This window comes from Poecile atricapillus, chromosome 11 (genome assembly GCF_030490865.1).
Source record: "Poecile atricapillus isolate bPoeAtr1 chromosome 11, bPoeAtr1.hap1, whole genome shotgun sequence".
Classification (NCBI taxonomy): domain Eukaryota; kingdom Metazoa; phylum Chordata; class Aves; order Passeriformes; family Paridae; genus Poecile; species Poecile atricapillus.
In genome coordinates, this window is record NC_081259.1 from 3,075,988 (window position 1) to 3,102,502 (window position 26,515).

The following is a 26,515-nucleotide window of genomic DNA, read 5'->3' on the forward strand; positions in this document are numbered from 1 at the left end:
GGTCCTTCTCACCCCACACTGCCATAAAACACTCAGGGTAATGTTACTACAGGATGATGTGTGGAAGGAAAAAGCAGGACAGAGGCTGTGAGTAATTTTCCCGTGTTATACAGCACAATGTGCCCCAAGGCCCTGCTGCTGCTCCTGTCCCCACACAGCTGATGGGAAGGTTTTAAGGTTTATGTGGTGATTTCATGAGGAACAAACTGGTATCAGTGGTGCTGATTTTCCTTTCCTCCTCTCTTCAGCAGGAAAGATTTTTAAACAAAGTTATTCACTCGGCAAGTTCCTGCCCTTCACATTTAAGGTAACAAAGTGCAGAACTGCGAGGAAATCATAGAATCAGAGAACAGGCTGAGTTGGAAGGGACCCGTCAGGACCATCAAGTCCACCTCTGCACATGTCCTGCCCTGATGCCAACCAGGGGCAAAGCTGGAGGCACAAAGTGTGTCCCAGGAGGACAAACTGCTCCGTTTGCTCTTGGCCAGCCTTGAACTGCCACCACTCAAACTGCTGTGAAACTTTCCCTACAAAATTGCACTTGCTCCTGAGTAGTCCCTCTTGTTAAACGAGCCTTTGATTTCTCCAGTCCAGCCCTTACTCACACCAGAGCCTTTCTGAGGTTTCAGGAAGCAGCAGGGCAGGCAGCAGCTTTCCCTGTGAGTCAGATCTGAGCTGAGCCATGGCCCAGCCGGGGTTGCAAAGGTCACTGCTATTGTGGGCAGCTTCTTTCTGATAAAATAGAATGCCCTGTGAGCTGCAGGGTCACCACAGCACCCGCCAAGCACAGCTTTAGGGGCCTCTGGTCCACTCCAAATGACAAGTCATATGTTGTGGTTACTTGTTTGGTCCCTCATGTAGTATTTAGGTCCCTTTTCCAGGCACATTGTCCATGTCCATTTGTGCTTCCCTGGACAGTGGAAAGTCACCAAGTTACAACTGATTTGCCTCAAAGAAGTTGTGAAGGTGCAGTTAGTTAATATCTGCAAAGCTACCAAAAAGTTTTAGGAAGCTCTCCTTGGCATTGTTGTCCCTAATTATGTAATGTTTGACACCTTCCACCATAACACCCCTCTTCAGTGCTCATTTCTAGATTTAGCAGGAGAGAAGAGACACCCTCTGGCATGTTCGAAGGATAATCCAGTCCCACCTCTGAGACACACACCAGTGGCATATGAATGCTCTGTGACTTCAAATAAAATTCACAGTAAGAAGGAGATAAGCTTTTTAACAGAGGTGCCCTTTTGCTTCAGAAAACAATAATTGTTCTACTACACCTCTGAGGAACTGTCTCCAAGAAAACCACGCAAGAATTTAATCCTAGCTGTGAAATTTTGTAAGATTCAAAGAAATCAATCAGCCCATAGAAAGGTGATGATTCTTTAAGTTTTTCTACACATTCATAAAGTGATGCCTTTGGGCTTCCACTGTACCTCCTACAAAATTTACATCACGTCACCTCCTCTATATTATGCAGAGCTCTTTAACCAAGTTTAAAAAAAAACCCAAACCCTGTACTTCATGAGAGACTGCAGCCACCCCCATATCCCTGCTCAGTTTCTTTTAATTAGGACAAGATGAACAAATCCAAGAGAGGGGAAGCAGGGTTTGAGGAGGCAAGGGAGATGCTGAGTGCACCCACAGGGGAGCCTCAATCTGTGCCCCAGTGAGAAATCCCCTCCGAAGGCTTGGTCAGCACCACCAAGTCCAGCCCAGCACCATCCCCGGAGGGCAGAGAGGGTCCAGCTCTGACACACAGCTCACCCACTCCTGGGGAAAGTTGGCATTCTGCTGGGATACAGGGAAACCTGGCATTCTGCTGGGATACAGGGAAACCTGGCATCCTGCTGGGATACAGGGAAACCTGGCATCCTGCTGGGATACAGGAAGATCACTGGCAACGGGGAGGAACAGCAGAGGAGACACCTGAGCAAGGTGAGCCCCTGCGCCCCATCTTACATTTTTTAACTAATAAGGATGCCATGAACCTTTTCTCCACATGCAATTGGCCAGGGGTTTATAGCTGCCAGGAAAAAACAAAAAAAACTCCTAAAAAATCCTAAAGCTTCAGATAGTGAATGTGCACAGGGACCTGCTGGAAGGTGCCTCCAGCCCTGCTGATCCAACTGACCCATCCCGGAGCTCCCGGCACCCCCGTGCTCTGCTTAAACCCCTCACAGCCACATGCCGGTCCCTCCTGCCCGAAAAAATAAAAAAGACTCCAAGCTCTGAGCATTAATGAGATCGTCGGCATTAAAGAAATGATCCGGGATCTCGCTCCCCTCCCCAGCAGCTCCCGCTGAATGGGAGCAGGAGGCTGAATCCACATTGTAAACAATGGGCTCGCATGTGGAGGCTGAGTGAGTCACCGTGCTCCTGCTTCAGCCCCTGGAATGCGATCCGAGCCCAGAACAAGGACAGCTAACTTAGGGAGTGGACCGGTTAGCTAATGACAGTCATTCTTGGCAGGACCCAAACAATCCTGAAACAATGAGTTTAAGCATGTACAATACCCTTAAAAGAGCAAATCCACCAAGGCAGTACTGATGCCTTGTACAAGGATCTTAAGCTTTACTAGGATCCCTTTCCTAGTTTTCCAAGACTATTTTAATATAACCCAGATATATCCATATAGAAGAGTCTACCACTGAGATTTGCATGCTTCCAGCTAACCAGTTCAACTGAATGTAATTACATAATAGCAATATGTAATAAAGTTCTCAGAAAAAAAAACTGAACTCAAAATGTAGAAAATATAACTACTCCACTTTTCACTTCATTATTCACTCCTACAATAATTTATTTACTGTATCTTTAAACAGTGAGAAAACTTGTCAGATCACTTACTGCAGAACAAAAATTTAGCAATTCTGAACAGTTGCGGACCATTAGAGCAGATTAAAATTCTTCTCATGGTTTATAGCTTAGTATTCAAGTAGAGATAATTTCTTCCAGAGAGAAATGCAGAAGAGAGAATTTAAGGATTTTAAGAATATTCAATAACCAAGTGTTACAGAAAGGTACAATGCCAATTACCAAAAGCAAGCAGAAAAATCGCTATCACAGAACAAGCAGAATACGTACGGAGAAAGGAAAGAGTTCCCAGAGCTCCCTGTGACGCTGGTGAGAAACGTCTTCAAACAAGACAAGGAGGCCTCTGAATTAACTATCAGGTTTTGCTTCATAGTTGCTGATAAAATCCAAAATAAGGCTGCAAAAACATTAGCTTCTGCTGGAGCCTGCTTACTCACTACAAAGCGTCAAACACACCTTCTTCCCACACTTCAAACGCAGATGCTGCCTCCTAATGAAGCACTTGCTGCAAGGGGGGAACACCGTTACACAAGAACAGGAGGCTATTTCTTGCTGCAGAAACATAACTGGGATTTGACTCAGAGAAAGGCAGCAGTGCCTGGGAGCTGAGGGTTGCAGTGAGAGAAGCCATCCAAAAATAATTTGCCTGCTCAGGAAAAAAAAAAAAGGAAAATTCACAGGAAGCAACCTGAAGCATATGTCCCTTCCAAAAGGGGAATTTCTTTATTACATAAACACAAACCTTCTAATCTAGCCCAACATGAAATCACTGCAAGCCACTGAATTAGAGCTGAGGGTAAAACTGGAGCAGGTTAATATCTGTTCAGGCTGAGAAGGGACGCTCTGATTTTAGCAGCTTTCATACCCTGAATACCCATTGCATCAGTGACTGGAACATATTTGCATTCACACACTGAAAAAGCACAGATCTTGTAAAACATATTTAGGAGCTGGTGAGACATGATACATATATTGACTAATTCCGTAGGCCTTTGGAGAACATCCATCCTCAGGGGAATGCTATTCTTACCACCTCCATAGTCCAACACCATTCTCCCTGGAAGTAAAATTCCTTGTTCAAGACTGTAAATTTTCAAAGATTAGGGCTCAAAAAACTTTCCCATTTTTTAAACTTCATCAAAGCCTGGTGGCAGCTGGCTACTGAGTTCTCTCAGAGCCTCTTGCTCCCAGTCTGAACAGGAAAGAAACAAATGCTCCTATTTACCATTTTGTGGATCCATGTTGCTCTCCCTGCAAACAGCGGATTCCTCCGTTCCCACACACCAGTACATTCTGGGTCTCAGTTGTGAAGGTCCCACAGACAAACTTTCCACAGCACTTCAGACTGAGCAGTGTTGTCAAAGCTGGACAATCCCCATCACATGAACGCAGGAGCAGAGGCTGCTAGCGAGCTCCATCCTGAAGAAACATCATTTACTCTGTTTAAAAATAAACAACAAAACAAATTAATTGCTCTACTGTAGAAACGGGGAGATGTTCATTCCTCTTCACTGTTAACACAGTCGTCCAAATGTCACAATGCAGAAATATACTTATCATCCTATAAACACAATTATTTTCATAATAGCTTTGTTAAGAGCATAACATGAATTAACAGAGGGGACTAACAATTTCTGCACTACAGAAAGATAATGTTCCTAATTTTTCACCACCAAAGCTACTCAGTCTTTGGGCAGAGGACATGGGGGTGGGCAGGGGTCACAGCTGCAGTTTCAGTTTCCCCACAAGCTGGTGTAAAGGCAGACCATTGAAACCCTGCAGTGCAGCTGGAAAAATCCTAAATGCAACCTCAAAACCTCTCCCATCCACAAAGACAACCACGGCTCTCGTAAGACTGTGAGAAACTGAAAAATACTGATGTGGTTACTGAGATAATCCTCTGTAGGAAACACACCAGCTCCTGTCCCCTCTGCCCAGTCCTTTTTGAGAACTCTCCCACCCTGGAAGCATCAGGCTTCTTCATTCAGGGAGGCAAACCAGGCCCTTAGGAGTTATTAAAGGTTGGCTTCTTGTGAACTGCCTGGTAGAACAGGCAGCAGAAAATTGCACAGCTCAGTTCTCCTAAGGCATTTCCAACTCCTTCCCTTTTCACAGCTGCACAGCCACCCTTTAACCTCTTCATACAGAGGTTCAAACTCCTGGAGGATTTGCTGTGTTTGTCCAACCAGCATAAGAGCCCCTTCATTTTCTGCTTTCACTTTCAATCAGTAAACACCTCTCAGACATAACATGATGCCCCTCAACTGACTCTTACTGGTTCTTCTCATGTCTGCTGTGTGATGATGAAGTTTTGATTTGAGGCTCTAGCTCAGCAAAGCTAGTAACCCACCTCCCACTCCAGCCAGCAAGGCCTGAGATCTTCCCTGACTCTCCCTGAGCTGAGCTGGCTTCCTGAACTGGGATCAAAGGCCAAGGAAAATACAGAAATATGCTGATCCATCACCACTATCCAGGAAGCCTTCTGCTCCTCCCTCCTTACACTGGGTTTCAACAACCCACCAACACTAAAAATCACTGCATCTTATTTCAGTTGTTTCTAGGCAAATATTTGAATTCTAGGTGCACTCAGCTTCAGCTGATCCTGACTTTGCAGTGCCTGGCAGCAAGAGCCAAAATCCACACCCCTGTGCCCCAGTCTGGACACTGGGTGCTGCAGGAGGCTGAGATGGAGATGATCCCTAATCCCAGATCCAAGCCCACAAACTGGTGAATTGAGCTGTTGGTGGAGGACTGAATTCTGCCCTGCAACATGCTGGGCCCCACCAGACTCAGCTTCTCTCCTGGTCTCAGCTTCCCTTGCCTACACTGGCAAGGGGAGTTGCTGCATTGGGACCACAGACCCCTCCATGCCATGGGTGGGACACTCCAGGCAGAGGTGTCAGGGAAGCTCTCACATCTCCCCAGAGCTGTCCAGGATGTTAACTCTGACAATAGAGGGGATGTGATGCTTCCAGGAGCTGCCTGCCCCATGTCCTCCATGCACTAAACAGCTCCAGGGGGAGTAAACACTTCCCCATGCACACTCTGACCCACCAGCTCTGCAGCAGATGAAGGTTTCTGAGGCACTTCCTTGCTCTGAGATGGGGACAAACCACGTGCATCCACAGCAATTGTACAAGAAACACTGAATGGGGGTTAGCATGAACCCCTGAGGCTTGAAAACCATTCCACTCCTGATTTTTAGCTCTCTACTAAGCCTATTCCCCAGGCTGAAACTTTCCTCATATAAAGTGAGAGGAAAAAATAACTTTAAGGAAAAACAGTGGTGTGGTTCTTGTAATCAGTTCCCTTTAACCACAAGTAACTGAATGCTGTAGCCATGTGTATTACTGCCACACAGTGCCCACGTAAACAGGATTTATGTATTTCAGGACCTTTTTGTATATAATTAAAAAATCCCTACAGAGCTTTACCTTAAGCAAGGTGCACACAACTGTAACATGTGCAAACACCACGTGTGGATTTGATTTAGGAAGCCAATGTGCTCTGCAGAATCTTGTTTGGAAGGACTCGGACCACGCAGAATACATGTGAACACGTGTAGATGTGTTATTTCTCACATTCCCAGTCCTGACACCTGCTACTGCCCATACCTGAACCACTTCACCAGCCCGCCCAGCCTTACCCTGCGCATCGAGCCATGCCCCCTGAAACATCGTGGTTTGCCCAAAATCTCTTCCTAATTCATAAAAACCCCCTGCTAAAATTCAGTGCTTTACCCAAACCACCTGTTGTGTCTGCCAATCCCACCTGGGGCTGGGTATCACCAGAGGATCTGAGAGGCTCAGGGGTTCTGCTGCCCGATGTCAGGGCGGGGGTGAGGGCGAGCCTGGGGCCGAAGCCCAGCCCATCCTTCCTCCCCGGGTGAGCAGCGAGCACCCAGCCATGCCCTTCTCCCACACCTCGGCTGCCGGCTGGGGGGACACAAACAGGCGCTACAGCCCGTTTTGGGGGGTCTCGCAAGCTTTTCCAGACGCTTTCCAGCTGCCGGGGTGGGGCGTCCCCTCAGAGCGAGTCCCGCTGCTCTCCGTCCCCGCCGGGCGGGGCGGCCGCGCTGCGCCCACAAAGTTCCCTCCGGACTTTCATTTTCTTTAAAAACAAACGCGTTTTCCCCCTCCTTTCCACCTGAAACGCCCCGGCAGCCCCCCACACCGACTGCTCTGGCAGCAAAGCCACGGTACCTCCTGCGTCCCAGGCCGGCGCTCCCGGCGCTGCCGCCGCCACCTCCTCCTCCACCTCCTCCTCCTCCTCCTCCTCCTCCTCGTCCGGCGCCGCCCGCACGCCTCGCTCGGCGGCCCGGGAGGCGGAGGGAGCTCGGCAGCCAAGGGAGCGGGACAGCGGCTCCTCCTGCGGCCCCCGGCCCAGCGCCGCGGCCAAGGGCGAGTCCCCCGGGCCGGCCTCTAGCCTGCCCCTGTGGGAAGGGCTGGCCCGGAGGCGGAGGATGGAGCTCCTTCCCCAGACCCGACCCACACACCCGCCCGCACCCGGGCAGCCCCTTAGGCTCCGAGGATTTGAGTTTTTTTAGGAAAAGCCAGCCTGGGAGTGGCTGTGGCTGGAGCAGGACGCGTCCCGCAGCGCTGCCCATCGTCCCGGCACGGCCCGGCCTTACCGCGGCAGCGCCAGCACAGCTCGGACTTTGAAAGTTGCTTCTTCCCCCCCCGATCGCGGCGAGTTTGGTCCTCGTTGGAAGAGCAGAGCGAGGTTGCCCCCTCTCTTCGGAAGGAGTCAGATGTTGGTGTGCGCAGCCCTTCCCCAGACTGACCCATTCCTCTCCAGGAGCCTCGGACAAGCCAGCGATTGCCCCATTTGTCCCACCCGTCAGACTAACTAAGAAAAAACCCATTTCTGCGTGCCTTTTGCTTTGCTGTTCGTAGTCGTTCTGTAAATTAAACACAGAGGATCTCTTTTACCCTGGCCAGTACCTAGCAATGGGTCACTGATGGTCACTTGAGGGTGGATGTGCATTCACAGAATGGCTGTGGCAGCCTGAGAGCTGCTTGGGGGTTCTTTGGATGATTGTGGAGACACAGATAGGTGCTCACCGGTGCTTTTCCCTGCGTTCATGTTCCCATCAATCTGCATCCATAGGTAGAGAGCAAGAACATACCAATACTATTGTTTTCTGACTTTTAACACGCCTAAAAAGCAGTGTTACCTGTTTTCAGCACCTTTCCACTTCTTACCTGGCCTGCTCTCCCTTTTATTCCTCACAGTCCAGCTCTTACCCAGACCTTTCTCACACCATTTTTAGCACAATATTTGAAAACACCCTAAAATAACTCTTTTACCTTTATTATGATAAAGCCTCTAATTTCCTCTGGCAATAATTTATCCACATATTCAAGCTAAATTTTCCCTCCCCAAATCTCATCCCACTCTTCCCTATGTCTCCATTGATTATGTCACTCACAGTAATGCCTTTGTATCTCCAGCCATCCCTTTTCTGGAGTCTGAAAGCTCCTGAGTGATGCTGTCAGCGAGTGGAAAATTCAAGGAGTTTGGTTTGGCCTGTGTAAGGAGCTGATAAGAATTTCTCACACATCAATGGGAAGAGAGTTAAAAGACAATGGAAAGTTCTTGCTCTGTATCTATCTGATGAGAAATAAAACTGGGCTGGGAATACATTTAGCAGGGCCACGCTGGTGGTGGATGTGTCTCAGAGCAAGGCAGGAAGCCCCATCTGGCTGCAGAAGCCACGGTGTCTTGAAACATTTCATTTTGAGGCTCACCTCAGAAGGAAAAGAGGATCCATCCAACTTTGTGCTTGCCCCTGCCAGCTGCAGCTCTGCCCTCCTCCCTCTGCTTACACTAAATGGCACAACTCAAGCTTTTATGTGCAGAACACTGACCACACTTAGCACTTTACTCTTAAAATTGGCTAATTCTTCCCAAATTGCAATAATTTGTGCAGATTCCCTCAGTTCCCCACTGAGCTACTAACTCCTCAGATACAACTGTTTCACAAAGTTAAACATTTATTAAGAACAAGAACTATTACAAAAAAAGATATCCATAGTCTAAATATATACATGAGGTTTAAACATAACATTTTCATGTACCTTTAGCTATAAAAATACATTAGATTAACTGTATCCTAATTTATAAATATAGTTCTTTTCTTTTAAAAAAACAACTAGTACTCATATGAAAGCCTTACTGTGCAATGGAGGAATATATATACCCTCTAAGGGGTTATTTTAAAGTTAGTGTCTAGTGTTATATAACTTAGAAAATTCAGTGTGTAGAGTCAAACCCTGATTTATACAATAAGAGATACATTGACTTTTTAAAAACTTGATAAGGGGAAAATAGTGAAATATATATCATATATATAAAGCCAGAGGAGTAAGATTTAAAGAATTTCAGATTATTTCAGTTTTCACCACTGTTTATCGAAAATACAGATATATCAAAATAGCCAGCCTTTTACTGTTTGCCTCACCTCCCTGTTGTCTGGCTGCAGCCCAAGGAAACCCTCAGGGGGGCAAGAGTAAAATGTTTGTCTGAGAAGATGTTTGCACTCTTAAGTGTCTTACAAAAATAGAAGCTTATTTACAATGATCCCATTTAGCCTTTCATGGGGAAGGGAGGACATTTTCATCACTGGCTGGGGAGATTTACCTGCCTCACACCCTGTGGGAGGACAGGCTCCTGCTTATACTGTTGGAGGTATGTCATGTCAGAAGTGAAGTGATGCTGAAGTGCAATTTCAACATTCACCAACTAATAAGGAAGTTTAGGGTCATGCAAACTTCTTTCCTTACTTATCGCCACCCACCTTCCTTCCTCCTCCAAAAAAAGCTCCACTCATGCAACAGAATTTGTTGCTGTCTGAGCCTATCTGTGAGCAAAGGAAGGTACTGGGTAAATCCTGGCTTGCAGCAGAGAAGAGAGGTTAGACCTGCATTTCTGCTTCAAGCTCTGACATCTGGAGCAGCAATCCTTATCAGTGCTCCCTGGAGATCTGCTGATAAGCCATAAGGAACTCGGCTGGGTTTGTTCTCAGAGGACAATCCCAGAGGGATCACTGAACTTCCTAACAAGCTGTCACCACTAACTCCTGCACACTCACAGCTCCTGCAGACATGGCTGTGCCTTTGTCAGGGTTCTCCAGCAGAGTCAGGGGAAGAGGAGGAGGGAAAGCAGTGAACCCAGGAACTGAAGATAACCTGTGGCTTGTCATTAATCTCATAATAATTAATCTCCTAATAATGTCTGGGCATGCAAAGAAGTTACTGCAGGAGGTGATAAGACATGAACATGTGACAGCCACTCCATGGACAGCTGTGAGCAAGGGACAACCCAAGGCAGTTTTCTCAGGGAAGGATCAGCTACTCTGTGCTGGCCACGAGATGACAGCACACACAGGGACAATGGCTGAGAAGCTGCTGACAGACTGAAGTCCAGCCACAGCTTATTCCATGGTAACTGGCTTGTACACCCTCCTCTTTAGCACTCAAGGTGTGCTTGGGAGCCCCTGCCTTCTCACACTGCACTTCCAGGAATGTATTTTAAGCTACATTCATATAGGATAAAGAAGCAGTGTGAAGAGCTTGTAAGTTTTACTCTCATAGTAATAGTCTTGGCTCAAAAAGCAAAGAGATGTTCAAAAAGCCTGAAAGTTGCAGAGAAAGAGAGTGTAGGATAGTTTCCTGCAGCTCTTCTGCTCCCTCCCCCAGATCAGGACTGGTATGGGGTGTTTTCTGTGGGATATCTACCATGCTACATGCTCAGCATCCAACTCGATGTCACCACGGTAAGTGCAGTGCAAAATCCTCTTGAGAAAAGTGCTGTAGTGAAGGTTTGAGATACAACTGGGACTCACTGGGAGCCAGAAGGGTCAGCAAGTCAGGAACTTGCATTTGCAGCATGTGTAGTGTGTGCACACCCAAACATCAGGTTCCAAGGACACTTGAAAGTCTGGCTCTGTTGGGTGACATACTGGCCCCAAAGGAGTCCTCTAGGAAACTCCCACAAATCTCATTCAGGGCTAGAATATCACCAGGATGGAGAATGCACATATCTTTAGAGAGACCATGATAGCTCTTTCAAAGAGAACTTCCTTACAGATCCTTCCATGAAAGCTTGCACTCCCATTCCAAACTCCAGCTGCAATCTTCACACAAACTCCACCAACTCCAGTCAAGTTGTTCTAACCCTTACCACTCGAGTCCATCTCTGCCAAGGGAAACCCAAGTGCCTCTGAAGGTATTTGCCAGTACCTTTGGTGGTACCAGCAGTCTCTCTAACATGCCAGTGATGTCCACATCCTTCAGGGGTACAGTTTGGAAGCAGATGTCCTGCCAACACTGTGACTGACCAGCATCTGAGTCACAGGGAGCAGGCAGATGTACAGCCAGGGACTTGTAGAGTACAAGTGTGTACTGCCAGTAGGGTCAGTGAATCAGTTTTTGAAGAGCCAGTCAGCAAAATGGAGTCCAGTAGATTCAGTGTTTCTAGAGGAATAAAGACAGGTGTTTCCATTTTCCTTCCCACCCCTCCCCTCCCCCTTGCTCTGAACACGTCCCCCATGTGTCACATTCAGAGTGTCAGCATTTTAGGCCTCCTGTTTTCATGGACTCTTCTGGGAGAGTTTAATGGTGACTGTTTTCACTTCGGTGTATTCTGCCAAAGCATATTCCCCACTGCAAAAGAAAAGAGGAGGAAAGGGACAAACAGTTGTTGACTGTTAATGTGTATTTCCCTGAGAGAGTTGTACACGTGCATTTTTGACATCAGGTCATTAAAACCAGATCTGAACAATTTACACCAGCTATCCACTTGTCCCACCACTTCTAATAACCACCAAGTACATGGACATACGTACATAAAATTACATCCTGTTGTGAAAGAAACACAGAATGCTTTGGTCACTGTTACCCACAAGATGACACTTTTGACTCTGCTTAGTGCAAACTGAGTGCTGCTGTGAGAAGCCATATAAGAGACAGCCATGTACACACAGTTATTGTTGATTAGACAGCAATTAAAGTTACTTTTTTCACCAAAAGAAAGCGTCTATCTACAAGATACCATATCATCAGGAGGGCACAGTAGCTCTAGAAATGCATACTGATGAGAGAGCCCACCACTGCATTATGTCCTGGTTGGTGGTACCTGGCTCTGTTCCCATGCCTTTCCCATGAGAAACTTCTGACATCCTTTAATTAGCCAGGCAGTCAGGCAAAGCAAACCATAAGGTCTCAATACATATCTATGTCCCATCTGAGGATTCATTTATTTGCTGTGCTTAGCAAATGAGGCACCTGAATGTCTCAGAGCAGCAGATGTACCAGAACAGTTACTGGAAATGGTTTCTGGGATTAAATCTGGCTTGTGAAAGAAAAGGTCTGTTAGATTCCTCTGAGAAGTCTGCTGAATGGTCTAAGAAAACCTGTCTCCTATACAAGAATTAAGATTTAAGACGATGTCTCAGCTCTGTGTCTAACTCATGGGGTGACCTTGGCTTAAAAATTTCAGCTTTAGTAACTACTAAGAGCAGAAGTGTGTGGGAGTCCCAGTGTAACGGACCAGGCTGGGGAAGAGGGACAGAGGGTTCTTCTGTAATTTAGCAGCAACCTTGGAAGGGGGGGATGTAAAATGATTTGGGAGATCATTCCTTCCCACTTGAACAAGGAGCAATGATACAGCAGCCAAGAGAGACACAGACACTACCATGGAAAGATGGAGCAGCTTTGGGGTGGACACCAGTGTCCCCAGCCATGGTGCCTTACTTCTCCCTTCATTTAAAAATCTAACTAGTATGGAAAAGTGCTTCCAAGTGGACTTGACTGACCTGGAGCTATTAAAAGCTTATAAAGCAGATGAAGGTGCTCCTAAAGGAGTGCTTTACATCCACGCTCTACTGGCTTAGCACCTCCCTATGGAGCATACTGCAAGCCTGCTTAAACTTTAAAAGCAAATTCAACAGTGTTTTCACAGTCACAAATGTTATTGCATTCACCACCCACACAGAAACAAAATATTGAGCAAAACTTACAGTTCTCTGCCATTGCCTGACATTTTAAAGCCACCAAAAGGAGCCTGAGCATAGAGCGCATTGTGACAGTTGATCCTATAATAAAAACATCAATTTTAAAAAGACAATTCAATACCAAGGAAAAGCAAGATGATGACAACAGCAACAATACAATAAAAGGCTGAAATCTCCCCATTTTCTCTTTCATACAATTCAGTCACTTGAGTAATCAGATTTTTGCAATAAAATCTTCTTTTGCTGCAGAAACAGAAAACATCTGAGTAGTTCTCAGTCTGACCTACATCTCACTTCATGTCCTCTAATGGCAAAGGCATTCATGCTTGAGCTAGAATTTATGTCATATTCAGAGTCATGATTTAAATAAATAATCCAAGCTATTCCCTAATTTATTAAGCACATTCTGAAATGAACATGTTTACTCAGAAAGCTGTCTAAACACTCACAATGAGGCCCTAGCATCCCCTTCCAGGTAGAGAAAACATTTGGACTGTATCAGACAACTGTGTCACAGTAAAATAAAAGCACTGGGCCCATTTCTATAGATAGTTGGTAGAAAAAGCTGATGCAGACACTTCCCCAGCATCTCAGTAAGATCAAATGAGTGAAGGTCATACAGCACAGGTATGGCTTTTGCTGTAGGTGTGCATCTCCATGTGTGTTCAGTACATGTTTCCTTCAAAGCCCAACATCCCATTTTTATGTAAATATTTGAGGCTGATTATTTTGGTGCCAACTCTTGAAATTAATCCTTTGCATCAGGATCAGACACAAGATCAACTTCCTGTCTTGAGTGGGAAAAAAAATCAGGATTCCATCTTCAAAACCATTCTAATATAAGAAATTTTGTTTGCAAAAAAAAAAGCTGCTTTTCTTTGTGACAGTGGTGTGTTGCCATCTACTGTCCATACTAGTTTGTGCAGCAAAATCCCATCTGGTGCTGGCTAAAGGTCACGAGAATTGCTTTTTCCTACATACAGGGTTTTGGAAGGCACCCTTTGTTGTCATACTTACTACAACCCCAACAAAGAAATACCTAGACTGAAGGAAAAAACAATCTAGTTCTCAACATGCTGTCTGGGCCTCACCACTTTATTTTGAGGAATGGATGTTGCTTCTGAGCAGAACATCAAGAACTAGGCAGGCTACTAATACATCTTACCTCCAGCTTTTAGAGAATCACAGATATTCTGAGCTGGGGGGACCCACAAGGATCATGAAGTTCAACTCTTAAATGAACAGCACATACAGGAGTGGAGTCCACAACCTTATGAGCAACCTTATTATCTTACTAACATGATTGCAAGTCCTAAATCCCTCTCCCCTCCCAGGAAACAAAGCCCCAGGCCACTGTCTGTTCCCAGCCTGCTCACCAGACTGTTCCTGACTGCAGAGCTGAAGCCAGGGTTAAGGCTCTGTCCAGGTTCTTGGTGAACACCGTGGCTGTGAGTCCGTACTCGGTGCTGTTGGCTCTTCTTATCACTTCTTCTATACTCTTGAACTTCATAATTGGCTGAACTGGCCCAAAAATCTGCACATATCAATTAAACTTTAGTGCAGGAAAGCATCTACTAATCATGGTAATTTTGAAGTAATCAGAATCAGATGCTCTGTTTGTATAATATATTTAGAATCTTATATCTTAGCGTTCTAGGGGTCATTGATAGAGCATCTTAAAAACTACTAATTAAACTTCAAAGGAAGCATTGTGATGTGCTGTAGTAGTTAATAAATGTTAAGATCCAACAAGTAATGGATCATCTGTAGCAATCAAAATGAGCAGAGTTAGATCTGGACAAGTTACAAATGATTCATCCTCACTCCATTTACAACTCTCCTTTTGAACTCTGAAGCTGAGCGTACTCAAGTAACAATTAATTTATTTCAAGGACTGCAAGTTTTCTTCCTTGGTATTAACCCTGTTTTTGTCACTGTATGCATTTTATTTGCATGCAGTGCATTAGCTACATCTGTGTTTGACCACAAACTTGGCTTCCCAGGTTGTCAGCAGAGGCAACAGTAATACAGACGGCTTCCCAAATTTTGGGATAGAGTCTCATCGGGTACAGTATCAAAGGTGGAGCCCTTTCTTGGTCTGCAGGCTCTCACAGCACAACAAAGCCCATTGAATGTGAGATACAGATTCATCTGGGCCACTTTTAAGCTCATACAAGGGTTTCTACATGTCTTTGTTTTGGGATATCCAGGCTCTTACATGGAGCCTCAATCCCAGGCAAAGGATGAACATGCATTTGCAACAAAACTGCCAATGAATGGAACTGGATAAGCTTTGTGAATCATGGCTTGGGATTTGGAGTCAGTTCATTAAGAAAAGGTCTGTCATGGGATTTTTCAGCTCTTTTTCTCTCTATTTTTAGCATGTAACTCATGCCCTGACTGATATCTTTCCCAGGTTCCTTAGAGATTCTATGGCAGATCTGAGACATTTAAACATCGTGCCAGGAGTGAACAGCAAGCAGGCCCATAAAAAGCACTAGGCTAAACTATAAACTACAAATGCCAGTTAGACTTTGGCAACTACTTATTTTCCATTAGGGAACATGATGAAAAGTAGATTAAGTTCTATTTCAAAGGAATATCACAGGATCTAATCACATGCAGCTTGTTCAACATTTCTGCATATAAATAATGAAAGCCAGAGTATTAGATCTGCACTTTGCTGGCTTTTACCATGTTTTCATATAGGAAAGAAATAGTCAGTCTCAGGGGATTTTGCCATGAGAATGGAATCTGGGATTGTTTCAGATGCTAAGTCTGCTTCAGAGAACTTCAGTGGCTCCTGCTTTGCTCACTACCAGCATCAGGTCCCAGAATTCTTTTCCCACCTTTCTGCAGTAAAGCAACCCCTTCTGTACAAAGCAGTAGAGCAAGAACACACATTACACTGTCCATTGTCACTGGCAATTACTGGTAAATAATTGCTTCATCCTCCATAGCATCAGTTATTTTTAATCAGTTATTTATATTTAAAATTAAGGATTCAGACAGAACCCCCTCCCTCACCACGATCTCTGATTCTGAAGCAGCATTTTTCTAGGCAATTGTACTATACCTCTTCTTTGGCAATTCTCATGTTGTCAGTGACCTCTGAAAACACTGTGGGTTTTATAAACAGGCCTCTGTCTTCAATGGCAAGACCTCCACACTCCAGTTTAGCCCCTTCTTTCTTCCCACTTTCTATCAGCTCCAGGATTTTATCAAACTGTTTTTGGTCAATCTGTCAGACACAAAAGGAAAAGAAACAAACAGCAACACCTTTATTATCATGGTTCCAGAAGGAGTCATGGAATGTGGCCCAGAGGCATGTTTGCAGGGCACTGTCAAACTGGGTCAGTTTACAGCTCAGTTTAGGATGTGGCAGCCAGGCAATGAACAGGGAGAAAGACAGGACATGGGCATAGCTCTGAGCCACAGAAAACAGAAGGTGAGGTGACACGTGACAGTTTCATCCAATCTAATAGTTGGCTGCCACATGGAGGGTTCTCCCCACTTTTCATTCCTCCCTGTCCTGGATATCTGCTCCCACAGCTCCCCTCACTCGAGCTCTGGGATTTGCTGGCCTTTTCCAAGCATTGGTTTATCTCAGTAGCAGTATGAGAACAGCCTGAGATGGACTAGAAAGCTCATAAGGGATCTGACCAGCAACAGAATCAGTACAGGAGAGGGAGGCCCTGGAAAAAAGAGTTATTAAATCAATTTTGCTGCAGTGTGCAGCTTCACCTACAGCTCTCTGTCCCCAGCTGGAAGAACCCAGAGAGCTCTGCCTCCATCTCCTTCCACAGTGCAAACTACATGAACAGCCTCAAATATAGGCCCAGTTGGTGGGGGTGACTTCACAACAACTGCTGCAGCAAAGCCTTGTTTTTTAAAATCAGAATCATTTTTCACAGTTCTTAGAGACTGGTATAGTCCTGCATTTTTCTTCTCTGCACTGGGAGCCATATCTTCACTTTTAACTACCTCCTCCTCCTAAATACGGAGCAATCTCAAATAGTGAGTGTTGCTGTCAGCCTTTAACAAGAGATTTCTGTAGGGGTGGAGAAAGGCCAGTCCAGTGACAGGACCCTGAAGCTGCACAGCTGCACCAGGACTTAAAGGACACATCATGTACTCCACAAGCAGAGTGTGTCCTGTGCTGGCAAGAGGTACAGAAGCCCACAGCACTTCCAACCACTGCTGATCCTTCTTCCATGCTCCACGTGCACAGCAGTGGGCTGCAGAACTGCAGGTTTCAAACAAACACACCTGGCTCTTGACATGATGTGGAATTAAGAGAGGAAACTCCTCATGACAGCATGCTGGAGATGGTAAAAAAGTTGCAGAGATGTTTTTAAAAATAAAAACTCAACGAAAAGCTCAAAAAATTTATTGAGGTGATTAAAGAAAAGACTCCACCCACTGGTACAAGGTGTCCTGGAAGCCTGGGGAGTTATTCTGATTGCCAGGTATCTCCAGATGCTTATTCTGGCTCAATCCCCCTCCCTAGGCATCTGGTTTTATTTCAGCAGGGCCAGTTGCCAGTTGGGACTGTTTACACAGAGTGTTCCACACTTGACTCCTCCAGATTACAGACTATATCCTGTCCCTAGTTAATCCTGGCCACACACAATCCAAGTTTTCATGCTTTTAGACAAATATCAAAGCTGCAGGAGGGTGTCCTTGGGGTACTTCTGGTACACAGTGGAAACAGAGCCCAGCACATCTCCAGGCAAACAGATGTGTGTGTAGCACACGCACTGTGGGCAGCATGTTTTAAGTGCTTGTGTTCTCTCATGTGTTAAGGTGCTACCCAAAGACACAATTCATGCTACTGCCCAAGGAAATGTGTGCCCTCCTGGAGGATACAGTGTCACACTAAGTTTGGCAGGTGTCATACACATTGTCTATTTGTCTGGTTGCTTAGTTGCCAAGTGTAAATAATTTGAAAATATCTGCAAGTGCTTTCCATGCTGGCATGTCTGTGATCCAGACCAATCCAGTCCATCCACTTCACATCACAGAAAACAAAACAAGGATATTTATACAGCTGTAACTTGTTGCAAGGCAAACTACAGTTAGATGAAAAGACACTGGGGAAAGAAAACATTTGTAAAAATGACATGCAAGGGTGGAACTGTTTGTCATTGTAACTAGAGCTTGCAAGGCTTGTTTAAATTCTGTCCCCTACTCCACTATTATTTATGGTTCAAGCATTGAATTCTATTAAAAACACATGATCTGGTAAAGCAAATTCTACTATTTGTTCATCTAATTCAATAGAGAAGGGAGCTTCTAAGGATCACTGCAATACTGAAAATCTGGGAACCCCCAAATCTTCATCTCTTGCTTCATTTCAGTCAAGACCACAAGGAGAATTTTTCCCATGTGTAAACCTAGTACTTGTAATCCTACAAAATAGACCACAACTGGGTCCAACAGGCTGTTGGACACAACCCTTTCTACTTAAATGTTTAATTTTCACACTTTAAGCCTAAAGTGCATGTCTACAGTATAAGGAAAATATTCACCATCTTATAAATCAAATTATAAGTTTTGGGCTGAATAATTACTGGCTAACAAGTGCCACAATTAGTGCTAGTTTTATTTCTGTAGACTAGGTCTTGCAGTCCACAAATTCCAGTATTTAGAGTTCTAAAATAACAAAACTACTCTAGTCTTGTTCTAATCTAATCCCTGTTCTAGTGCCCCAGGATGTCAGTCTCATCTAATGCAGTTTGCTGTTCACAGCTGTATAATGCACTGTTAACCAGTTTGCCATCTGTGCAGATTTATTTTATTGCTTCCTGTGATACAGCTCCCAGGAATTCAAAGTTCAAAACTGCCCTTGGTCTGCATTTGAGGTTGGCACTCTGCTCAAACAGTCCTGATCACCCCTCAGGTTTCTTGTGGTGTCCTTTGAATTCCAGCCAGTCAGCACTGCCAGACACATGTGAGTTTTGGAGAAGTCTCATCAGAAGCATGCTTCATTTCTGTCTAAATTTAATGCTGTTTAAAGTTGACCTAATTTTAATCACAGCAGTACAGTTTATATCAGCATAACCCAATACTGCAGCTGACACAGTCTTTTCCCCTCTGCCATGCCATGAGCATCCATGCCAGTGAACAGTGATCCACATCAGGGGACTGCCCGGTGTAAAACTTTTCTTCCTCACTTCCAAAAAGGCTGGATTAGACCTGAATCAGCCAGTTCCCAGCAATGTAGGAACAAACAACTGCACATGGGACCACTTTTCCAGGACTAGCTTATGTCAACTTCAAGTTCCTGTGGAACAGGGTTATCACCTACAGCTGATGCAGGACCAGAGAGATCATGAGCTACAACCACTGTCAGCCTGAAGGTTGGCTTCAACCCCTTCCCCCTGTTGGCTTCTAAGCCAGTGACCATCTCACAATGGGGATCACTGTTGTAATGCTGTTGTATATGCTCACCCTGACTCACACCAAAGGAGAATGAAAGCAACAGGCTGGGTCCAAAATATCTGATGAGGAGAGATTAAGAAGACAAATTATTTTTCCTGGTAATTCTTGTCTTACCCCTCAGTTCAAGATGAAATAAACTTCACAGCCAAGCATGTTACTTCAGGAACAGGGAGGAAGAAATTATCTGGAAGCTCCACATTTGAAGAGTAACTTGTGGACAGGCACAAATTTTTGCTACTTTCGGAGGTATTTTTAAGTCCTTGTGACACTGCATCATTTCTCTCCTCTGCTTAAGTTTCTGTATGTGCCCACAACATAGGCTCCAGAGAGTGAGGAACCAAACTGCAGAGGAAGAGGTTGTTCCTTTGAACTGGCAACCACATAAAAGTTTTGGGATTTACAGTTTCCTCCCACTCCCTCAACACCTTCCCATCCTGGCTTTGACAGCTGCATACACAAGTTCAGGTGTGTGTGGGTGTGCTCTCTCTCCTACAACAGGTAAGCCAGAGCAGGAAAAAAGGACAGATGGGCCACAGTTAAAATCTGACCAGACAGTGCTATTCCAACTTGCTGTTGGCCTTAATTACAGGGGGTAATTAATGTATGCAAAGGGTCTGCCTTAAGCCACATCAGTGATCCCAGAGGATGGAGCTGGGCTATGGTGCATCCTGGAAGTGCTCTGACAGCCTGGCAAGAGCTAAGAATACTGATGAACACTAAACAAGCACTAAACAAGCCCAGTTCAACATGCTCCAATCACTGCAGGGTGTTTTACCCTTTAAAACTCACAGCTGAATAGATTCAGGAGCTGTTCTCATGAAATCAGTGTTTGAGGGTTAGCTCATCTCTGCTGGAGCAAGTCTCAGCATGGGATTCTTTTCCTAAGAGTCCTGAGCAGTTTGAAATCCCTAGGCAAGTTACAGGGCTAGATGCAGCCTCAGCATGAGGAGGGGATGTACATCATCTTATTCCCCATGCATGAGGGCAAGAAATGAGGTTTTGCCACACATCAATCATGTGCAGATTCAGATCCAGATAAGGAGAGGCAGATGTCCTCAGAGCCACCCCTTCTCTGAGGGATCCTACACAGACAGCATCAAGGAAGATAAACCCACAGTGCAGCACTGAGAAAAAGAGGCCTTGGCTATAGGTTTCTGGGAGCCTTGCTTTATTTTTGGTACCAAGCAGTGGGCCTGTTAGAAGATCTGACCTAAGGATCATCTTCCCCCAGAGCTCTCCAGCACAACTCAGATTGCCTCAAAAGGAAAAACTAAGAGGTAGGCTCTGGAAGTATTGAGGAGGCTGGTTCTGACAGCAGTTTGGCATGTTTCTTCCTCCTAATTCAGCTGAAACTTCTCCAAAGGATCAGAAAGGCAGCAGAGGAGGAGAGGGAAAGTGAGGACTCAGGAGTCTCTGGGCTCTAACTACTTGTCATCACCCACACAGCCAAAGGAGCTGAATAGCCATTTAGCTGCACTCTTCAGCACAGAGCTATGGCTCACTGCAACATGCTTTGTGTTACTGTACCAGGGAGACAGGCCCTTCCATAAAGCTGGATAAGAACACAATTAAATACATTTGTGTTTTTTTAAAAAATTACAACATAACATTTCAACAGTTGTGATTAATTGATATTTAAAATAGAGAGAAAAAATAAAGCCACGATACATTACTCACCCCTCGGCACTTCTGCTGGGACCGCATCCGTAAGGATAATATTTACACAAGGAAAATTAAACAAAACCACAACCAAAAACCAAACAACAACTGCTCTCAGACACACAGTTACCTGGGGCCCTTGTTCAGTTCTGGCATCAAAGGGGTCTCCAACCAGTCTCTTCTTGGCAAACTCCACGCTGCGCTTGACAAACTCAGGGTAGATCTGCTCCTCCACGAAGACGCGGGAGGCAGCCGTGCAGCACTGCCCCTGGTTGAAGAACACGCCTTGGTGGGCACATTCCACTGCCAAGTCCACTGCAAGATGACCCAGGAGGGAAAAGTGTTACCACATGAACAGTTCCAGCATTCCAGGGTTTCCAGACTTCTTGTTTTCCTTTCTCTTTGGAAAACCTCCTTAAAAAATGCTGACCATGGTCCACACCCATAGAAGGCACTCACAGGGCCCCAGTGCCCCCAAACCAGATCTTTTATTGTATCCATCTCCTTTCCCGTCTCTTGTCTTGAGGTCTACTTGGCCATAGTTCCTGATACATTCCTCACAAGGACTCACTGAAGGCAGTGACCAGTTTTCCTTGCTGTGGGAATTCTCAATACCATGCACTGGTTCTTAAAGACAAGTTTCATTTGTGACTGTTCAGAAAGCAGCATGCCAGCTCCTTGCAATGTTCACTATTAGCAGCTGGCACAAATACCTCTGATTTTCAGCCTGTGCTGTGCAGGACTGGAAAAGATTTTCCTGAAGCCAAATAGGATTTTCCAACCATTTTGGTGGTCAGAGGTCACATCACTCAGAGGTCTGAGTGATGTAACAAAATTGCAATGAAACACACAAAATGAGCCCTGCAGACCACCAGGATAGAGGTGAAGGCTGGATTAGATCAGGTCCTACAAAATTCCCCTGTCACAAGAATTCCTGCAGAAGGGCTGCTTTGCAGAAAACTCTTTTCCTCAGTGCTTGGCTCAGGCTCTGCAGAACTGCCAGCCAAAGAGAAAGCCCACAAACAGCAAACACACAAGTGCAAGATTTAACTACAACTCCAGCCATCCCCAGGGAAGGCAACATGGGCCCTGGGAATGATGCCCATGCTGGGGAAGAGCTTCAGGAATGCAGAACTATATCCTGCCCTTGGACAGATGCTTCCTCCAGCCTTTGGGGTTGAAACACTAGCCCTGTGAGCTGCCAGAGGACAGCAGAGACACACAAACCCCAGCACCCTCAATCCTCTTAGAGCAAACACACCCAGCAGCCCATACTCACAGTCTGCATCTGCACACACAATGCAGGGGTTTTTCCCTCCCAGCTCTAACGTCACCCTTTTGAGGTTGCTCTTAGAAGCAGCTTCTTTGATCAGTTTTCCAACCTGTATCAGTGAGATAAAGAGGAGATGAGTTGTTCCCCTAAAAATCTTGAGTGTGATTCCAACAAGGGTGGAAGAGCCTGGGTGGCAACTGAAGCAGGTAGAGGTCAGGGAGAGCAGCCTGAAATGGTTTGAGTTTCCTACTGCTGTGATGTGTTGGGTCAAAACCAGCCCCAGAATTAAGAATTGGTTTAGGCAAGTCTGAAAGAACAGGCTGTGTGAGAGAGCTACACCTGTATCCTGAAGGGAAGGATTTACTCTGCTTTCAGAATTCAGTAATCTAATTTTGTTAGAAACAGTATGAATTAAAACTATTTGGGAGGGACCTTTAGTTGTTAGGGCAGGTTAATTTCTTAAGAGTGATGTAATATTTGAATTTGCTCATATTACAGCTGTTTTCTTGTATCTTACCTTTGCACATGGAAATCTTACCTTTATTTCTGACTAAAACTACTTTTGCCCTGGAGTGGAACTGTGAGGAAGGAAAGCCTGGCTGGCAATCACAGGTCTGCATTTCTCATGGTTTGCCTTTGTTACTCGAGCATGACTCCTGAACTTAAGAGAGATCACCTCTAGTCACTCAGAGCTTAGGTCTAGAGACAGCAGAAATAAGTGATGCATCCTAGCTTTGCAAGAGGCATTACTGCAGGCTGGCTGGCCAAAGAGAAGCAAGTTAATAAACCTAAGAGAAGAGATCTATATGGGAAAATTCTCACGGAGTTTTTGGAGGATCAGTAATTCCAAGCTGGCACTGAGCCTAAGCTGGGGTTTAATAATGAAGTCAAAATATATTTTGAATTAACTTCACTTCCTGGCTCAGAAACAGTAGCACTGTGCTGCAAAATGCTGCAAAGATGCAGCTGAACTCACAGATGGGTGGAGGGGGAAGAAAACACTTCTAAATTACACATGCATTAGGAAAGGATCTGTCTCCCTTGGTGTTTCCTGCACACCCATGGATTAGGAGACAAGCAGTGTCTACAGGAGTTTTTTGCCTACAGGCTCCAGCAGCTGAGATTTTCCTTCTGCCACTAATCCACTGGATACTCCTTTTTCATTAAAAACCCAAACAGATCCATGTGGGCTGGATGAGTCTATAAGCTCTATTGTTTTCACACAGCTAATGTCTCATGTGGGCTAAAAGTTTCTGATCTAGGATTTGGAGAGAAGCATGTAACTAAGTAAACTCCAAGATTAGACCAGCTATCAAGAAAATAAAAGCTCGCTGTGAACTTATACCTTATTCTGTGTTCTGTTTGTTCCCATGATCCCTGTACAGAAACAGAGGCTTAGCACACCTTTTCCTATGGGATAAGCACAGGATGTACACAAAGCCACTAGATGGTAGTGTTGGTAAACGCTGCAGCTTTTGAGTGTTTGGAGTTACCTTTCCCGACCTAGAACACCTATCAAGGTAATTTGTCATCATTATACATTCACATCACACTCTGCAATTACGAGGGCAGACATAAGAATGGATGAATCCAGCAAATGCTCAGCAAGAATAGTGTTCCTCAAAGAAGTAAGAGACTGAATTTCCTTCAGCTGCCCCCACTGGTTATAAGCATTTCCATTCTTTGGACGCTGCCTGCATTCTGGAGGTGCAGATCTACTGCAAGAAACATCTAAAGCAGTCAGTGGAAAAGTGTTCACTTTTCTAAGCAAGCTTTTGTTTGAGAATTTTCAGCAGTGATTACTGCAGTCAGATTTGTTTGTATGTCTCAGCTGTGCTCAATTCCATGGTCTTGGCCAAGCCATATACACTTTTCCTATGTAGGCATGGAAGAGGATGGCTGTAGGTGATTGATAGTGCAGGGTTCTTGTGGTCACCCTTCTCATAAACAAGCCAGACACATCTATTTACAGGAAAAAAAAAACTAAATAGAAGGTGCTTTACTGTGCAGGTCTCAGAATGAAGCTCAAATGTTAATCCCCTCCACGTCAGCAAAGAAGGCCTTTGGGCATGAAGCCATGCTTTTATTTAAGTCCTAGCTCCTCAGAGGTAACTAAAGCCAAGAAAGAATTGTTCAGGGCTCTGACTGACATGTTTTCCAGTTGCAGGGCAGGACTGGCAGGCAAACATGCCCAGAAGCTCCATCGGGTCAATGACATGATATTAAGTCACTGCCAGCCTGCCCTGTAGACTGCCTCGCCTTATGTCAGAGCACCTAAGTTCTTACAGAAATGTGGTGGTTTGGCAAAACCCAGCTTTCAGAGATTTGGGATTATTACAAGCACAAGGATCTGAATTAGACAGACACCAAACACTTCTGAGAAACCCTGTCACATGGAATGTGATGGAAGAAGAGTTGGTTATACAGAAATCACTGACCTTTCATAGGTCTAGTCTTGTATGGATGACAGTTTACAAGAGAATGCAAAGAGAAAACAGCAGACATCTTGGAGAAATCCATCACCTACCTTGGTTGATCCAGTAAAAGCAATTTTATCAATGCTGTCATGGGTAGAAATTGCAGCTCCAGCTGTGGGGCCATAGCCTGGCACGATGTTCACCACACCTGGAGGGAAACCCACCTGAAACAGAGATTAAAACCAGCTCTGTAGAGAATTTGAGAGCACAGCTCATTTCTCAGGAAGCCTGGATTAGTTGTACTATAGTCCTCTGAGCTCTTACCAGACACATCCCTGTTTTCCAGACTTTCCAGTAAAATGGCTGCATGCTACCAGCTGGAGTAGATGTGGGTGAAGCTAACAGCCATGCTTAGGAAATGCCAAGTTTCAGTAAGAATTCTTGGAGAAGTCCCAGTTTCAAGTCAAAAGAGAGTGAGTCTTTCGGCCAAACTTGGCCTCCAGCTACTGCAGTGCAGCTGCAGCCAAGGGGTAAATGAATGAAAGTTTGTTTTGAACAAAGGTTGACATTTGTGGTTCTTCAGGGACCAGGGGGATTAAGAAGTCAGTAAAACCTCACTAGATGATGGGGCTAATAAAACAGGAGTACAAAAGCAGATGGTAACAAGACTTATGCAAGTTTCCACCACATTTACAACATAGATTAGCCAACTACTAATTTTGCCAAAACAGACAAATGGCAAAACTTCAGGTGAAATTCTAGTGCAAGGAGAACTGAGGGACTGACTGGTTTGGTTTTACTTCCTGAAACAAGAGTTTGAAGAATTATTGCTCTTCTAAGCTAGCCTTCCCCTACTACCAATAGCACAAGGTTGTTTTCCCTGCAATTCCTGATGATGAAATTGCAGAATATAACCATTTGCTTCATTTCCTATGACTCTAATACAAAATCTCAATAAATGCCATTTCTTTTTAATAGAGAAAAAATGAAGCAATTGCTCATGTACTGTCTTGCAAAAAAATTATCCTCATAAGACTTTTTTCCCCCATTTTTTCTTTTCTTTAATTGGAAGGGCAGTCTCATTTCTTCTATGGATGTGACAATGACAAAAGTGCATTTAATGGAGTTTGCATCTTGGCTAATGAGTTTTCAAGCAAATACTGCGTGTCAAACTGTGCAAGAAATGGTGTTTAGAGTCAGCAGCAAAGCCACAAGGAAGCAAAAAACTGGTTCAGAACACTCTGAGCCAAGAAGTTTTTTCAGTTTTTCAGCAAAAATGAAAGCCAAAATATTTTGGTTGGCCAGAAATTATTTCATTGAATGTAACACATAGATTTGTGCGTGTGGTAACATCTTCTATATCCTTTTAAAGATGAAAATCAAAAAACTTTACCTCATTTTTTCTGAAAAACCGCAAAGAATTCAGTTAATTTTGGGTGGAGAAAGGAGCATCTTCAAATAGAGTTATTCTGCTCTAATTGCACTTCTGCCTTTAAAGACAACTGTGAGAAACAGCAAGCTTAGAATTTCAGCTGAAAAGAAATAATTTTACCAGAACTGAATGGTGTTCTTTTGGGGGGAATGCCAGGCCTGTGTTTGGGGAGCTGCATATCAGAGTCTAAAAAAGCAGTGGTGTGGCAGGGCTTACTAGAAGTCATGACAACTGCACCTTGTGCTCACTCACTCATCTTGTGTAATCTCATTAAGCCAAGTAACTGTAGGAGACTTAACTGGTATTATTTTTCCACTTCCTTTCCTGATGGAAGAACCCTAAGTGTCAATTACCAACATATCTTTCCATTTTCTCCCAGGCTAAGCCAAGAAAGAACAAAATCATCATTTGACTGAGCATAACAAACAGACTTCCAGCTGAGAGGCAAAAGTCCATCTATT

At 44.8% G+C, this 26,515-nt stretch overlaps 2 protein-coding genes across 2 annotated transcripts in view; both read right to left on the bottom strand.

The window, feature by feature from the left end:
- The window catches only part of LRRK1 (leucine rich repeat kinase 1), a 73,463-nt gene extending 66,244 nt beyond the window's left edge, over window positions 1–7,219 (bottom strand). Inside the window, exons 1-2 of the mRNA XM_058847114.1 lie at window positions 7,017–7,219; window positions 4,040–4,253 (exon numbers count right to left, since the gene is read on the bottom strand). Of these exons, the coding sequence (XP_058703097.1) occupies window positions 4,040–4,106 (67 nt within the window). The 5' untranslated portion in view covers window positions 4,107–4,253; window positions 7,017–7,219. The remainder of the gene's footprint in view (window positions 1–4,039; window positions 4,254–7,016) is intronic.
- Window positions 7,220–8,804: 1,585 nt separating this feature from the next.
- Window positions 8,805–26,515, bottom strand: part of ALDH1A3 (aldehyde dehydrogenase 1 family member A3) — a 34,056-nt gene continuing 16,345 nt past the window's right edge. Inside the window, exons 7-13 of the mRNA XM_058847113.1 lie at window positions 24,733–24,846; window positions 22,212–22,314; window positions 21,063–21,247; window positions 15,906–16,070; window positions 14,206–14,363; window positions 12,836–12,910; window positions 8,805–11,480 (exon numbers count right to left, since the gene is read on the bottom strand). Coding sequence (XP_058703096.1) covers window positions 11,408–11,480; window positions 12,836–12,910; window positions 14,206–14,363; window positions 15,906–16,070; window positions 21,063–21,247; window positions 22,212–22,314; window positions 24,733–24,846 — 873 coding nt within the window. The 3' untranslated portion in view covers window positions 8,805–11,407. The remainder of the gene's footprint in view (window positions 11,481–12,835; window positions 12,911–14,205; window positions 14,364–15,905; window positions 16,071–21,062; window positions 21,248–22,211; window positions 22,315–24,732; window positions 24,847–26,515) is intronic.